Source organism: Anolis carolinensis, chromosome 1 (genome assembly GCF_035594765.1).
Source record: "Anolis carolinensis isolate JA03-04 chromosome 1, rAnoCar3.1.pri, whole genome shotgun sequence".
NCBI lineage: Eukaryota > Metazoa > Chordata > Lepidosauria > Squamata > Dactyloidae > Anolis > Anolis carolinensis.
Window position 1 is genome coordinate 339061676 of NC_085841.1, and position 18254 is coordinate 339079929.

The 18254-nt window shown below is 37.3% G+C and overlaps 1 protein-coding gene across 5 annotated transcripts in view; it reads right to left on the reverse strand.

Moving 5' to 3' along the window:
* Window positions 1-18254, reverse strand: part of ptpn21 (protein tyrosine phosphatase non-receptor type 21) — a 70286-nt gene that overhangs the window by 33782 nt on the left and 18250 nt on the right. For all 5 annotated transcript variants that reach the window (XM_062968376.1, XM_062968374.1, XM_062968378.1 and 2 more), the window contains exons 3-4: window positions 2154-2323; window positions 1788-1885 (exon numbers count right to left, since the gene is read on the reverse strand). In XM_062968376.1, the coding sequence (XP_062824446.1) occupies window positions 1788-1885; window positions 2154-2323 (268 nt within the window). The remainder of the gene's footprint in view (window positions 1-1787; window positions 1886-2153; window positions 2324-18254) is intronic.

Consider the following 18254-nt stretch of genomic DNA (forward strand, 5'->3'; position numbering starts at 1 on the left):
GTCATTTTACCATTACTCTCTGAAACATTTGTAGCAAGGTTTGAACTTTTACTCCCTGGAAAGCACTTTTACTACAAGCAGTTACCCTGCATTAATCAAAAGATAACTGGGTTTTAATGGCTCAAAGTGGTACAAAGAAACCCCATGTTTCTTATAGAGAACTCCAAAATATATTCTTCAGTCTCCTGAAATGGAAAAAATACTTCAGTAATGAAGTATAGATATCATGCAGGCACACAACTCACATGTAGTTTTAAAACAAGATTAGATTTATTTAGCACTATGTGCTCTCTTTTTTTTTTACAAAAATGAACACTTATTTTTTCAATATACTGTAATCATATAACTACAGACAGTAAGTATGTGTAGTTAGTAATGATTATAATGCTAAACAGCATAATGCACATCAAAGGTACTCTTGATCAAAAGTGATATTCACATTTTAGAGAAAAAGAAAACCTAGGACCAATAATCTACGGCTAACACCCAGCTTGAAATGTGAAGATCCAGGAGGCAGATAAAATCAATCCTGAAAGATGAAAACTCTACTCCCACTCATGATATTAACAGGTGTGGCAATACCAACATGACAAGTGCTTTATATTCACTACTCTCTGCTTGGGCTACAACATAACTCCCAACATCCTAGAGGTGTAAATAGGGGAGAAAATGACATAAAATGTCTGTTTTAAATCTAAAATTTATGGCTTTGATACCATTTCCTTATCTTCATTTCAGCATAACAATAACACAAGTGCTAAGTTTTAGAATGTCAGACCAAAATATATGCATATGATGTCAGGAGGTCATCTAATCCTTGGGAAACGCCATGACTGACCCCCATTTCTCCACTATTTCATTTTTAAAACCTAATGCAAATGCGCTCAAAGACTGCAGCCACAGGGGAAAGGATAACATACAACCTGAAGCATCCAAACTAACGTCAAGATCTATGGAAGATCTGCTCACAGTATTTCTCTCTCTTTCGCAACAAGCACATGTGGATATAAATATATGTGCATGTTTAGTCTTACAAAAACTATCATGATCCAGTGGATTAACTCGGTACACAGATTACTACTACCTCACACAGCTATAGGGCAACCATGCCAGCTTGCCCACCAACAATTGTGGAATTTTCTGTTGGGATAACTGGATATAACGGGCTCAGATTCATTTAATTCTATGATTCAGCAAAATATAATAATGAACTCTTCTGATGGTGATTATAATAGGAAGTTTTTAGGAAGTTCGTGAATTTGACATAATTACTATTCTAACCTCAAAATAAAAAAGAAAATCAAAGACACAATCATACAAAAAAACTACGATGCCGAAGAAACTGGACGTAAGTTCTATGTGGTTTGTGTACAGTAGTAAGCTTGGATAATCAACTACCAGACTCAGTCAAACCTCAATTCAGGTAAGGATATCTCGGCCTAGCTTATCTCAAAAGCTATTGTAGTACTAACACTCTGAAGTGAAATCATAACAATGAATGGCTATTCTCCTCATGTACTTTTTGTTGAATTCCCACAGACATCTGAACACTCACTTGTGGGAAACAGGACACTGGTTTAGTTAAGAATTTTGATGCAGTCCAGCATTTCTTATTTTTTGCTACTCTTGTTCTTATCTGTTCAATAGGAAGCACTGAGAACAATTTTGTGAAACAGAACCTTAGTAGTCCAGATACCACAGGTCATAGTAAGGAATGCATTCAACCAACAATACAAGTTTCCCACTCTTAAAATCAGCTATATGTGATTACAACTGCATTAAGTTACCTTGAACAGCTAAGCCAGCCAGATGAATTGCTTGCTCAAATGTGCAAGGAATGTTTCCTTCTAAGATATCTTTCTTCAATTGAAGATAATACTGGTATCTATGGAAAAAGAACATGTGTTTGTTTTTCCACCGCTGCTGATTCATGATAATAGAGAGACCTACAAAAGTTACGAAGCCTATGAATATATATATGAAGAGAGAATAGATGCATAAAACTTACTCCCCTAAAAGCCACCAATTTAGACTATAAACAACCTCAGAAAGAGATTTTTTTTGCTGATAGAATGCCATAAGGCTCTGTGTACCCTGAAATACTCTACCTATATCATACTGGTAGGATATACATGCCAAGCATTCTTACTTACCTGGTAATCTCCTGCTGAAGCTGGGAGACAGAAGGCACATAAAAAACCACCCCAAAGAATACAGTTGGCTCTAATGCATATTTATCCAGTTGTTTTTTCAGTGGTTTATCAAGATCTATCCACCGGCGCAGGTTCTGCTTGTTGAAATACCAAAGGCTAAAATAGGTGATCTAAAAGTAGAAAACATACAAAGGAAAAATGATGAATGATGAGTATTCAGAAATAAAACCCGGCCAATTTTGCAGTGAAAAAGATATACACATACTACGTAAACCTATCTTGGGGCTTGTCTACACTAACCCTGTATACCAGTTTCAACCAGAAGTCAGATTTGGGTATCTAGATGACATCCAGGGTCTTTTGGTCTGTAATACATGGTAAAACAGAATTAGCAATCTAGTCCAACCTCTTGATGTATAAAGGAAATTAATTCAGAACTAAAGCATGTTCAACAACATCTACCAGCCTGTCTGAAGACTGCCAGCAAGGTATGGGCCACCACTCTTACAGGTAACAGGTTCCACTTTTCACTGGTTTACTATTCAGGGATTCTGAATTATTTTTCACAGATCCCCTATCTTTTTCTGACTGAAAATGCAAGAGATTGAACCTGGGATCTTGTGCATACGAAACATGTGCAGTACCACTGAGCTGCATTCCTTTTCAAAAAGACACAACTGTGCATTCCTTTGTGTGAATTTTTAACACGCTAGAGCAAACACAGCAGCCCTAAACTCATCTCTTTTAGGATAAACTATCTGAAACCAAGGATTCCCTACATCACTGTCTAGGAGAGTACAAGAGAATTCAAACTGAAAGGAGATGATTTCCATCCTCTTCTGCAATCCAACAGGAAAAACCAAAAGGATATGGTTCTCATTCACTCCTCTCCATGTCACTGCCATGGGAAAAAAATATGCTAAGTATTACTTTCCTATGTAATACTTAGATTACCATCTGACTGTTTTCGTTGTTTTACTCTCTGTACCTAAATACCCCAAAGGCACCTGATCCTGTCTGATTTTGGAACCCAAACAGGGTCAAGTTTGGTCAGTATGGAAGGGAGTTTGCCAAGGAAAACCATGAGCTGTAGGCTATATTTTATAGGAAAGCAATGGCAACTCTCCTCTGAATAAATCTTGCCAAGAAAACTCAATAGGAGGATCATCATAAGTCTAAGACAGTGGTTCTCAACCTGTGAGTGTTTTGGCCTACACCTCCCAGAAATCCTAGCCAGTTTACCAGCTGTTAGGATTTCTGGGAGTTGAAGGCTAAAACACTGGGGACCCACAGATTGAGAGCCACTGGTCTAAGATAACTTGAAGGCACATAATAACCAACAGTCTTGCTGTGAGATTCTCCAGAAAATGGACTATCAGAGAAATAAATAAGGTCTCCATCACATTTATGAATGTTCCTTTTCTAATCCCACATGCTCTTATCAGTCTAAACAGCTGAAAAGTTTTCCAACAATCTGTTTCATTTTAGATTTCCTTTGTTCTCTTATATTGCTTTTCACAATAGGAATCTTCAAGCTGGTTGTTTTCTCTAGCCAAAAGACAGTAAAATTGGCAAGCAGTATTTAAAGGAAGTCTGTCAAATGGTCTGTTTTTCCTCCATAAATATATGCTAGAGTTTAACTGTTGATATGCTCCCAACTAAAACAGGGGAAGGCACTTTCTTAGCATTTGAGAATCATATATGCCTTCTTCTATAGTTCAATCACACACCCAGACAGTTTTCAGAACACAACTCCATTCCAAAACATGGTGCATGTTCCCTGTATGCCTTATTTTCACAAAGAAGTTTACCCTGACTGATTTCAGTAGGGGGAGGGCGCTAGTGGGCCCGGGCTGTGGCGCAGGCGGGAGAGCAAGCCAGCTGCAATTAACTGCAATGAATCACTCTGACCAGGAGGTCATGAGTTCAAGGCCGCTCGGAGCCTATATTTGTTTGTCTTTGTTCTATGTTGAAAGGCATTGAATGTTTGCCTATATGTGTAATGTGATCCGTCCTGAGTCCCCTTTGGGAATATAAATGCTGTAAATAAATAAATAGCAATTGCAAAATACATATAGATAAAACAATTCAGTGCAACAGCCATGTGTTGCTAACCTACACAATGTATAGAGGCCACACTACCCATAGCTATTCAAGCCAGCTTCCAGAAAGCCAGGTCTCACAGATAAGATGGAGGTGCGTGGTATCATATTTTTACATATACAGGGAATCAGAGACAAATTCCATACATGATTATAACCTTTTCCCTGAATCTTCTATCTTTATGAAAGAGAAAGAAAAAAAAACATCTTCCAACTAGTCTTATACCGTGTTTCCCCGAAAATAAGACAGTGTCTTATATTATTTTTTGCTTCCAAAGATGTGCTAGGTCTTATTTTTAGGGGATGTCTTATTTTTTCCATGAAGAAGAATTCACATTTATTGTTGAACCAAAAAATGAACATTTATTATATACAGTACAGTAGTTGTCATCACAAACCAACATAACCAAACCAGACAAACTATGACTCCTGACAATAATTTCTTGTTACTACTATATAAATATAAATAATATAACATTAATATATTATTACCATTATTTCCATGAACAACTGGTATGTGCATTTACCGATCCTGCAAGTTCTGGTGTTTTGTTTGGCGGGCACCGGGCCTGCTTCCAAACAAAACCTTTGCTAGGTCTTACTTTTGGGGGAGGCCTTATATTTAGCAATTCAGCAAAACCTCTGCTAGGTCTTATTTTTGGGGGATGTCTTATTTTCGGGGAAACAGGGTATACTACTATCACTTACCTCCTCACTCGTTTTTTCTAAGCAAAACAACCCCCAATTCATAATGTTCCAACCTTTTAATCATTTTTGTTACTTAATGCTGCATCTTTCCCAACTCTGACCTCTTCCCCCATCTTCAACATCAGTTGATATGGGGTGCATCTACACTGTAGAATGAATGGAATGTGACACCACTTTAATTGCCATGGCTCAATGCTATGGGATCCTGAGTGTTGTAGTTTGGTGAGGCAGCAGTAGTTTTTGGCAGAGAAGGCTATAGACCTTATAAAACTACAATTCCATAGTACTGAGTCATGGCACTTAAAGTGGCATCAAACTGCATGAATTCTAAAGTGTAGACACACCCTTGAAGGAAGGCATGCCAGTACAGTGGATCAAATATACATGTATAATGCACCTGTTTTGCTGGCAGGGACGTGGGATCTTTTAATTAATTTATTATCTCGGTTAAAGCAAACAGTTTGAGAATAACCTGAGCTAGATCCTGCCTGAGATTCTGATAATACTTATGCAATCTTGTTGTCATTGCAGGTGATCTATGTCTGCCCACATGCTAATGCATTTAGCTGGCTTGCCAGTTATAGTAACAAATGTGGGCTACCACTAATCTTTCAAGTCTATGTAGTGATTTAAACTTGTCATAGAGATTTCCTGGAGTGGTTCTAACTCCCATTAAAGACCAGTCACCTCATCATTTATATCGAATAACTAAATAAAAATAAATCCATGGAGACTTGTGAGACATCACCCAATTCCATAAATAATGTTAGCTACTATGGCAGTGTACTGAAATTGTGTGTACTGCTAAACATGAATGTCATTGTCTCTGTAAAATGGACAGAAATCCAAAAGGACTAGTTCAATCTCATTTATTGTCTTTGCTTTACATTAACACAGAATTTAAAAGGGAACAAGCAAGCACAGAATTCAGATGAACAAGGAAATTTTAAGAGTTTCATTCATAGGATGGAAGGAGTTCCCAGTCAAATATGGATAAAAATACAGAATGTCCTGTTTATATCTATGGCTGCAAGTATATATTTTAGCTTCACAAGCCCTTGGTGGCATTCAGGCATGCCATAACCCTGATGCTGAATGGACTAAAACAGAATCACGTTTGAATCATTGTAAAAGCAAACTGCTATCAGTAGCACAAGAGATTATTCAACTCTGCAGAAACGACATGACATAATTCTTGAAATATGTTAAGCTTCCAAGATTAACACTGTTGTAAGTTTTGTTTATTTTAGCAATTTACTCATCATTCAACCTCCGGGCAGTAAATCAACAGGAGTTAGAAATAGACTGGAGATTTTCTACATAAATTATGTTCCAGCTAATTGCTTTCTTTGTCAATGTGTCTAAGAAACAGCAAGCCTTTTTTCCATACTTTGTTGTCATCTAAAAATTTGTGCGGATGGTACATGGTTCAAACCTCAACTCATACAAAATATATACAGAGATTAAAAGATGATGTGGGGAAAAATGAAGAGTAAGGAAAATTGATTTTCTCAAAAGAATGACAATAGCAAAAAATATTGAGCCAAGATTAATGGAAGCAAAATACCATATTTCATCACATAATAGTTGCCATCGCATAATAATCACATCCCCCCTTTTGGGGGTCCTGTTTTGGGTATTTAAGAATTCTTTGCATAATAATTAAACCCTTACTTCACAAGTGTGACTATTATGTGAGCGGTGTTGGAGAGAGCAATCTTCTCAAGCCTCTGCTATTTGGTGTTTGTTTTATTAGTACAGTATAGTCTCACTTATCCAACATAAACGGGCCAGCAGAACGTTGGATAAGCAAATATGTTGGATAATAAGGAGAGATTAAGGAGAAGCCTATTAAACATCAAAATAGATTTTACAAATTAAGCACCAAAACATCATGTTATACAACAAATTTGACAGAAAAAGTAGTTCATTACACATTAATGCTATGTAGTAATTACTGTATTTACGAATTTAGCACCAAAATATCACAATGCATTGAAACATTGACTACAAAAATGCATTGGATAATCCAGAACGTTGGATAAGTGAGACTCTACTGTATGTCGGTTTATATCCCGAGCATATGTCTTATTTAGTTTGCACTAAATGGGAGGGTCTGCAGGTCATGTGGCTGACTCAGTGACCGTTTAGAATGTTCAGTTGTAAAAGGATGACAGAAATGTCAGTTGAGCTTTGAGCCTGTTAGAAGGCAGTTGAGCCTTGAGTCATCTTGAGTATAGAAGTCTGTTAGAGTGCAGAACGCAATGTTAGGAAGTTAGAAAACTATTGAGGCTTGTGTTTCTTATGAAAGTAAATTGTTATTAAAGAGAGCTGTACAAAGCAATATAGTTTATGAAGAAAGGCGATCCAGAGGGTGAGCCTTCACTTACCTGCACACTTGCCGTGAGAGCTTAGGGCCTCCTTCAGTTGGTGGCAGCTGAGGGAGGCCTTGAAGTTCTCACCAGCAGATGCACAGGCAGCTTTGCAGCTACATGGTTTCCCTCGGCTATTAGCCGAGGGAAGCCCCATAGTTGCAACAAAACTTTTCACACAATAGTCGCACTACCCCCTTTAGGTTCTCTGATTCTAGGAAGGGGTGCAGTTGGCATATCAGGCAATGATTCCCAACCATTGCATTATCTGAGCTGACATTTTGAAAAACGGATCCAGAATCACTTCCAAACTGCGAACAGTTTTTCAGGGGAGTGTAACTCCATCCAGAACTTGTTGACATATCTTCAATCTCAGGTTAGTACCCTTAATAGTACTCACGCTCTCGTGCTGGTATCAATACTGCTATTTAATTCCACTGATGCAGCCCAAGACAGTTTGGTTACCAGTACGTTTCAAAATTGTCCCTTGAAACAGTATATGATGTGTTCCCCAATATGGTTAAGGTATTTTCATACAACCAAGACAGCTGAAAGCTCATAACAGATTACTTGATAATTGTAATCCAAAACACCAGCTGCTGGGGGTTGGCTGACTGATTGACCCATACAGTCTTGGACACGGCAGGAAGCTTAGCAACAGGAGCCAAAAAAGAAACCTCTCAACATCTACAAGCAGCTTTCAATCCAGTCAAACAGACATGTGATTAACAAAGACTGTGCTAAGATTATAATGTCTTATCTCATGCACACATCTTAATCAGTCTTGCAGAAAGAAGCAGGCAGGAACAAATATGCATGCTTGCAAAATGCAAGATACATTTTACTAGTGTCTCAAAAATGTGGAGGCTACTGGCTTGCTCACTCACCCACTCATTCGCTTAGGTATTAAGATTCCACAATAGCGGAGAAGCTGAAACCTGATATATACGTAGTCCAAGATGCTATGTATTCAGGGTATTCTGATGTTTCAATTACAATCAAAACTTCATCATAGATGCTATCGCAAATAATGCCACACAGAAAACAAACTTTACTTGAGGGAGTTCTATTCCCCCTTCACAGGGCCTTACCACATTAGCCAGCTCGATGGTGGGTGTCCACAAAATGTACACCCCCAATGCATGCTGTAATGTGCATCCCACACAAACAGCATGCTACAAAAATGCAATGGAAATCCCAATTCAAAACATTAAATTCGCCGCTATCTATTAGCATACATCCAATGCAGCACAGGTACTCAAATGAAAATGTGGAGCGCATATGAGGACAAGGATAGTGCTGATGCATTCAGGGGAAGATATTACACATACAGTTTGGTCAGAAGGTAAACAAACATCTTCTTCCTGGAGAGGAAACCACAGAGTTCCCATAGAAACACTTGCTTTCCCTTTTTGGCTTTGCCTTGGTTTTGTCCGGTGCTTAGTCTCATCATACAGGCTGTCTCTTATCAGCATATCCTGCTGGTCAAAATAGAAAAAATATTGATTGATCTGCAATCAGCGGATCTTTGTATCCACCATCCAGTTTCTAACCGCTTCTAGAGATGCCTGTGTAGGCTGTCTGCATATCCTAACCCAGTTTAAATGGCTATGTAGAAGCAGCCACAAACTTCAACCAGACAACTTCAAAAAGGAGGATTCACAAAGGGTTCTAGAAAGGTGTTTAGAACAGGAATAACAACAAAAACAGGGAATGCCACATATTCTGCATAATGGAGCACTGCAAGCACCCATAGTTTTAGGAAGAAAGCATTTTAATTGGCAGCTAAGCACACTTGGAGAGGGCAACACCTTTTTAATATTTAAAGCACTTGGAAAACCTACCTTTTTGAATTACAACTCCAGGGATCCCCAGTCTATATGGCCACTGGAAATTGTAGTCCAAAAAAGTAAAATTTCAAACTGCTCACACACACTCTCTCATACACATTTTAGTAAATGTCAGAGAGAAGAGTTGTTACCGCTGTCTAAGTTACCTCTATTTCTCAGCTGGTAGCTTTTGAAGGAGGAGAGATGTATGGATGCCACTGAGGCAATCCACACCTTAATTACACCATCTTTTCAGATGTTAAGGACCTCCCAAACAATGGGAATATCCTCATTTGTGCATGTGCAGACCATATCATGTTTTGGGTTCAAGTTATTTGCAAGTTCACCTTCTCCTGTACAATCTGCCCTTTAGGGTGCTTAGGTACTCTGGCGATCCGACTGGCAATCATCACCCAGGGGATCTTTTCATCGGCCACCCCACAACTGTGGAATGACCTGCCATTCCACAGTTAAATGAGCTGTTAAAATTTAAAACGCAATTGAAGACCATCTCTTTCGGCAGGCCTGCCCAGTCAACTCTCAATCATGAGTTTTTATTTACATTCTATTGCTACTACAGTAGAGTCTCACTTATCCAACATAAACGGGCCGGCAGAATGTTGGATAAGCGAATATGTTGGATAATAAGGAGGGATTAAGGATAAGCCTACTAAACATCAAATTAAGTTATAATTTCACAAATTAAGGACCAAAACATCATGTTAGACAACAAATTTGGAAGAAAAAGTAGTTCAATACACAGTAATTCTATGTAGAAATTACTGGATTTATGAATTTAGCACCAAAATATCACGATATATTGAAAGCATTGACTACAAAAATGCGTTGGATAATCCAGAACGTTGGATAAGCGAGTGTTGGATAAGTGAGACTCTACTGTATATGTTAATTTTGTATCCTGTGTTTGGTGTACGTTTTTTATAATGATGTGTTTTTAGCTATGCATTTTATTGTATTAATTTTATGCTCATCTGTTTTTAGTTTGTTGTACCCTGCTTTGAGCCATCGGGAATGGTGGGGAATAAATAAAATGTATCATTTGTTATTTTATCAAAAAGGTTTCAGAGCAAAGTTAGCACAGAATTATAGAATTAGAATACATTCTCAGGGATATCTAGTCCACTTTTGTATAAATCACTCCTAGAGATGACCATCCAACCTCTGTTTAAAAACGCCCAGTGTATGACATGGCAATACCTTCTAAGATAGGTCATTTCACTGACAAATAGGTCAGGAAGTTCTTCCTAGTATTTGGATGGAATCACTGGTTCATAATCTGAAGCAGCAGAAAACAAGCATGCTCCATCTTGTACACAACAGACTTGCAGATAAAGATAGCTATCATATCACATCTCAATATTATCCTCTCCAAGTTCTACATAGCCAGCTCCTTTAATCATTTCTCACAGGGCTTGGATTTCAAACCTTTCACCATCTTGGTCATTATGCTCTGGACTTGACCCAACTTGACAATATTCTTCTTTGACTATGGTGCCCAGAACTTGACACATATAAACTAGAGATTTGAAGTAATTTTATTAAACTCAAGAGTCTTTTTTGCATTCTACTATGAACACATTTGCATTGCTTACTAGGAATGTCTTAGTAATAAATTGCACAAAATATTGTATAATTTAAAATATGAATGTTTAAATGGGCATAATTGAGAGGGATACACAAAAATACTTTTATCAACTGGTGGAATTTGTGTAAAATTATGGGACTTTATTTGTGAAATTAAATGTACCAATTAGCGGGATACATTTAAAAAAAGTGTGTATTCTAGTGAAAGAAGAAAAACATAGAATTTTGAAACCCAATAGTATGAAAAAATGGAGAACATGCAAACAAGATTCAGAGAAAATGAACAACATCAAAACTAAAAGATTTTCACATCCCTAATGTATACAGTTTTCTTTGTATAAATCTTGGAAATGATCATTTTAATGGTAGGCAAATGACTTCAGACTTTGTAATTACATAACCAATCAGCTCCATTGGAATTCAGCAAGTGATGACTCTAATCAACACTAACACCAGCATTTACTACCATTTCTGGAAGGAATAAAACAATGCTAAGTTAAAACTTCTATTTTAAAAGCTTCAGAGTATATGAGTAATCTAGCATAGTGCTTGTTCTAAAACCTGTAGCAAGGTAGAGAGAGGAGTCTTCCATCTAAGATCAATAATGAGACTACATCAAAATTGTTTTTAAAGGGAAAGGCAGAATCAGAAGTACAATATGCTTCAAAAATGGAACATTTGAGGAGAATGCTTTTAGGTGTAGTGAATATCTACATTCTTTCATCCAGGTCAACATTGCAATTGATGATGTATCTGTCTTGTTAGGCATCCATGACTGTTCAAGATATGGCTCTATATTGCCTATGTAAGCTATATTGTGCTGAATTGTGTGGTGTCACTAGGAGATGCAGGGAGTGTGGACCACACCGTAGCCCCTTCTACACTGTCCTTATATCCCAGGATCTGATCCCAGATTATTTGCTTATCCCACATTATATGACAGTGGAGACTTATATCATTCAGTTCAAAGCAGATAACCTGGGATCAGATCCTGGAATATAAGGACAGTGTAGAAGGGGCCCGAGTGATATCATCAGAAATGGTGAAACCAATATCCCTGCTTATACAAATGTTTCAGCAGAAATGTATTATTTTTATTTAAAATTTATCTGACAAAGTGTCTAGCCAAGCAAACCTTGCTTCTTGGTCTCTTCTTCCACATCTAGGTTTTTAGTGACCCTCAAAGTAGCTGCACTATGCTCTTAATAAATGCCTCAGTTCTTTTTTAATTCAATACCTTTCTTCCTTTGCTTTGTACCACCTGCTCGGTTCGGGGGGTGGGGTGTCTCTAAAGTGTATCATCCTTTGAGACTTCTTTCCTACTATGCTGAAACATGAGTGATTTACCCCCTTTCTTTTTCCAAAAGCTTCTGTTGTTGCTACAGTGATGCATCTCTACCATCCACTACTAGGCATCACTGCCAGAAACTGTTGATTTGGCTATAGTGGCTATGAGTCTGAACAAGAGAGTCGCTGAGTACAGGAGGTGACAACTTGAGTTACTGCACTGGGGGACATCAACCCTAGTGACACTACTGCTGAAATGATTGCTACAACTTCGAATTGTTATGATGCAAGGACCTCAGTAACTCTGCAATTGCTTATACCATGCTTTAAGAATCTTGAACACTTCTGTATCTTTGATATTGAGTTATAAGACCAAATAACGCAGTACATAGAGCAACACTCCTCTGTCACTTAGCGATAACTGGATTTGAATATGCCATGCCATGCCTTGGAATGGAGAAGACATCACATTCCAAAGGGAAAATAAAATCATGTTTGACCACACCTGCACAAGAACCTTGCTGGGTTTTATATAAATGCCATTCCAAACATCACTAATATTTATGACTTAGGCTCAGTCTACACTGCCATAAAATCCAGTTTCTGAATCCAGATTATCTGCTTTGAACTGGATTACATGAGTCTACAATGCCATATAATCTAGTTCGAATCAGATAATCTGGATACAGAAACTGCATTGTATGACAGCGTAGATGTGGCATTTGCATGCACTGAAACACTGTCCTCACAGTTAAAGGCAATCAAAAAGAGATGAAGAGTTGTTTGGCAGAAATTGTACTTTAAATGAGATTACTGGTAACCAGTGAATGCAAAGCAGCCCGGACAATTTACTTTGAATGATCTTAAACATTACAAGAAGAAATTGTTCTACTCAATGGAAACTGGAATGAATGGAAATTGAATGAAACTTCATTTCATTCAAAACAAGCCTATTTCTTAAAATCACTTAAAAGCTAAAAGGAAATATTATGTATTATATAGATTATGAATGGAAAAAGTTGTATTTCCTGCTAGATGTACTAGAAAAACAACCTTTAATGAAAGAGAATGTGGTTAAAGTACTTCTGAATCAAATTTGACTCGACATGAAATGGAAATAGCAAATAATGTGAGAATTCTGCAAGTAGTAGTAGTGAAACTGGAGATATTGCAAAAAATTGATGCAGGGCAGTTAAATTCTACTCAAATGGATGGGTAGACAACCACAGATTTTATCATACACAGCCATTCATTTGTAGTTGGGCCCGGGCTGTGGTGCAGGCGGGAGAGCAAGCCAGCTGCAATTAACTGCAATGAATCACTCTGACCATGAGTTCGAGCCCCGCTCCAGAGCCTATGTTTGTTTGTCTTTGTTCTATGTTTAAAAAAAGGCATTGAATGTTTGCCTATATGTGTAATGTGATCCGCCCTGAGTCCCCTTTGGGGTGAGAAGGGCGGAATATAAATGCTGTAAATAAATAAATAAATATTTAGGTTTTGTACATTTGTTGTTTGTGCCTTCAAGTCATTTCCAAATTATGGTGAAGCTAGGCCCAACTTATAATGAGATTTTCTTGGCAAAGTTTGTTCAGAGGGTGTTTTCCTTTGCCTTCAACTGAGGCTGACAGAGTATGACTCGGCATTGAGTATGGTCACTCAATGCTGAGCAGAGATTTGAATTGTGATTTAGTTTTAGTCCAATGCTTAAACCACTATAATACACTCTCTCCCATTTGTACATTATTAACTTACTAAAATCAGTGGGGCTTTGTAAATTACTTAAGTCCCATTAATGTCAGTGAATTGACTTTTAAGTGAAGCTAAGGTTGAACCCAGCTTCATGAGTAAATGGTTTTCACTGTCTTTAGTTATTCACACCTGAAATTCTGAACAAACAATGTAACAGAAGTACATGCCCTTTAATACTTTAACAAATACATTAATAAAAATAATTTCTATATAAAGTATGTGTTTAAATATAATATTAAAAATGCATTATGAGTGCTTAATTTAATCTTTCCCCTAATGAAACAACTCTGTTCAAACAGTTATGGTGGTTCATAAGGTAAAAAATTGCGGGGGGGGGGGGGGGGTGTTATTTATTAAACTCAATTTAAATAGACATGCTAAACCCATTCACACGATTTAGGGCAGTTGATTTTTTTTCCAGAAAATGAAGCCACATCCCGATTTTACCAAAAGGTTGCTCTTGCAAATTGCACCCTTATCCCTTATAGATTAAGACAATTTACTATATAAAGACTTATAAGAAATAGACTTATAAGAAAGAAAAACTAACAAGCTCCCATCATTGGGTAAGATGCAAGAGCAACCTTCTGACTCAGGGATTGAGATCATCAGGTTTTGGGTTAGAAGACTATGTTCACTTTCCCACCATGGGTAAACACATTTACTTTCTCCCATAAAAGTTACTGACGATAATTCATTCCTATGAAAGAAAATAAATCACTTAGAGTTATATACTCCCTTGCAATGAGGTAAAACCTAATCCAAACCATGCTCTAATCTTCAAAATGGCTGAATCAATCTCTATAAAAAGGGACCCTCCTATGAAAAAATGAATTATATTAATCAAAGTAATGTAATTATATCCCACTTGTCAATGTAAAATGGCTTTGCAAAGACATGTGCAGTATGTGTTTTGCTAGAATAAAAACACCTCAAAAGAATAATTTGGAAAATTAAACAAATTCAGCACCAAGTTTGGGGGAAAAGAAGGGATATAAAGGACTCCAATAAACCAAGACAGTGAAAGGATCTTCTAAATCAAGCCAGTCTTCAGAGCAAAACTAAACAAAAACACAAGGAAATATGGAAAAGCTTCCTGGGAGGTAAATTCAAGAATTGCTAAACTACGACTGAGAAGACTTCATTTTAATCTTTGCCAATGAGATATTAGTTAAAAGTACAGCCAAGAACAGGGCTTCAGATGTCAATTGTAACACTCAGGTAGGTTTGTTCACATAATCTGAATGGATGGACTTAACTGGTGGATAAAGTGCACATTAAATTAAGACCAGAAGCTATTAGGTTATGTTTCTCTTTGTACAACACAGTTGGATTATAGCCAATTAAAGCTTCCTAACAGACAAGCCACGATTCACTGCTCCTCCCCATTCCTAGTATTAGAGGCGTCTCACTAGTCTGTCCATTATAACCAGATGTCTTCTTTGAAGCCACATGAGAATGTGAATTGAAGGCAATTCAGAACCGCACACACCAAGGATGGTAAACTTCCAACCTGCTAGGTATTTTGGACTGTAATTCTCTCAATCCAAAACACCTAGAGAATGCAACAGTCTCAATCACTGGTTCACATATACATGAAAATGCTACAACAGCTACTTGGGAAAAACTGCCCAGTTTCAAAAATATTGGACAAATTCATTAAATTAACACAGGCGGAAACACAACAATGTTACATCTACAAAGCTTCCCCTTATATTCAAACTAATAATTATTCCACCAATTTGTTTCCATTGAAAAATATTAACAGAATTATGCTTTCATAACAAACTTCCCAAAGAGTAGAATTTTATTTTTCTCACTACTAAATTTTGCTCCATACATTCAGGTCAGTCCATGCTTGCTATAAATGTTTTACATTATCTACTTTCGGAAGGCGATGCAATGCCTGTTTCTCCATTACCTTTCCTCTTAAGAAAATAATTCATAAACAAGTCAGGCCACAATACGTAAAATGAAGCTAGTTTTATTCCTATTGAAACAAGCTTCAGTTCAATAGACAGACTAATCTTAATTCATTTGTAGATTGAAGTCCAAATCATTAAACTATTTGCAGCAGTGTTTGCTGCAACAATTATGCCAATGCTGACTTTTTACTTGCTTAAATATGTGAAAGATGCATTATTCAAAAAGACAATAAATTAATTTGTACGGGTTGAGTATTCATTAGCCAACGTGCTTGAGACCAGAAGTGCTTTGGATTTTCCATATACTGTATGTAAATAATTAACTATCTTGGAGATGAGGCCAAATCTGAATGTGAAATTAATGTAAGTTTCATATATATCTGAAAGTGATTATATATTTTAATAGTATATAAAAATAATTTTGTGCATGTACTATGGGAAAGTAAATGTGTCATTCTCAGCCAGCAATGTAGAAAATTTTAGATTTTGGAGGATTTGGATTTTGGAATTTCAGATTAAGAGATGCACAATCCCCATCAGGTAAGAGGCATCCTCCTCATAGACAAAATTTAAGAGAGAATTTGTAGCTATATACTTTCTCTCTCAAAGAATCTGGACGGATGCAGAATTTGCATTTAAAGGCATGTGTTGGTGTACACTTTCATTGCCCACTTTAAACCTATGATACATTGTATGGTCTGTGTTGGCCCTAAAGCTATTTTAAACTGAATTTTAGACTTGCATTTTGTTGGTATGAATGATTTAATGTGTTTTAATCTTGCATCCATGTTTTTAATGGTCATACGTTTTATCTATGAATTTTAAATATGTTGTGGATTAATTAATGAGAGACCACTTCCAGATCCTGATTGAGAACTATGCTGTATCTGGGTTCTGTTAGTCTATATCAGTCCATTTACCACCGTGGGCCACATAATCCAACCACACAACTCTGTTGAACTTCATTTGGCTTTTTAAATTACTGTGAATATTTATTTAGATTTTATGTCACTATATAATTTTTGTCTGATTCTGTCTGATTATATTGGTTTAGGTTATTGATGTTATACTCAATTAACGGATATTAGGTTTAATTTGATGTTAGGTTTTTAACACTGTATTCATATGTGCGGTCTTGGGATTTTATGCCAATATTTATCTGTTTTTTGATGGCATTGAATGTATGCCGTTGTTTGTTAGAATCCGCCCTGAGTCCCTTCGGGGAGATAGGGCAGAATAGAAATAAAGTTTTATTTATTATTATTATTATTATTATTATTATTATTATTATTATTGACACAACAACGTTGTATGACACAGCAAACAAGATAGACATGCTGGATTTCGTTTCACAAAACCACAAGTCGAACACTTCCCAAGTGTCTAGGACTGTGTGATGTATTTTCGGATGATGCGTGCAGATCCCAGCAGGGTGGCCTTTTGCAGTTGGCAGATCGTAATTTTGTCAGTGTCTATTGTTTCCAAATGCCGGCTGAGATCTTTTGGCACGGCACCCAGTGTGCCCATCACCACCGGGACCACCTGCACTGGTTTCTGCCAGTGTCTTTGAAGTTCAATCTTGAGGTCCTGATAGCGGCTGAGTTTTTCCTGTTGTTTTTCGTCAATGCAAATGTCACCTGGGATGGCAACATCAATTATCCAAACCTTGTTCTTTTCCACAACTGTGATGTCTGGTGTGTTGTGTTCCAGAACTTTGTCAGTTTGGATTTGGAAGTCCCACAGTATCTTTGCGTGTTCATTTTCCACGATCTTTGCTGGTTTGTGATCCCACCAGTTCTTTGCTGCTGGCAGGTGGTACTTGAGGCATAAGTTCCAATGGATCATTTGGGCCACACAGTTGTGCCTCTGTTTGTAGTCTGTCTGTGCAATTTTCTTACAGCAGCTGAGGATATGATCAATGGTTTCGTCAGCTTCCTTGCACAGTCTGCATTTTGGGTCATCAGCTGATTTTTCGATCTTGGCCTTAATTGCATTTGTTCTGATGGCTTGCTCATGGGCTGCAAGGATCGGGCCTTCTGTCTCCTTCTTCAGGGTCCCATTCGTGAGCCAGAGCCAGGTCTTCTCCTTATCAGCTTTTCCTTCAATTTTGTCAAGGAACTTTCCATGCAGTGTTTTGTTGTGCCAGCTGTCAGCTCTAGTTTGTAGTGCAGTTTTCTTGTACTGGTTTTTTGTCTGTTGTGTTTTGAGGAGTTTCTGATTTTTGACTTCAATCAAAGCAGGTTCTTCACTTTGCTTTACATATTCTGCCAGGGCATGTTCTTCTTCTTTGACTGCTTGTTATTATCATTATTATCATTATTATTATTACCACTATATTGCCTTGAGGAGAGGTGTGTAAAAATAAATTTTATTATTGTTATTGTTATTATTCACTAGGTCACACTGCTATACTTCTGTGCTCTTCGACCAAGTCCAACTGTCTCATGCGCAATGAAGGGAAAACACAAGAGTTTTCCTTAATCTTAATCTTTGATCATGTATCTGCCTAAAAATTCATTGACAC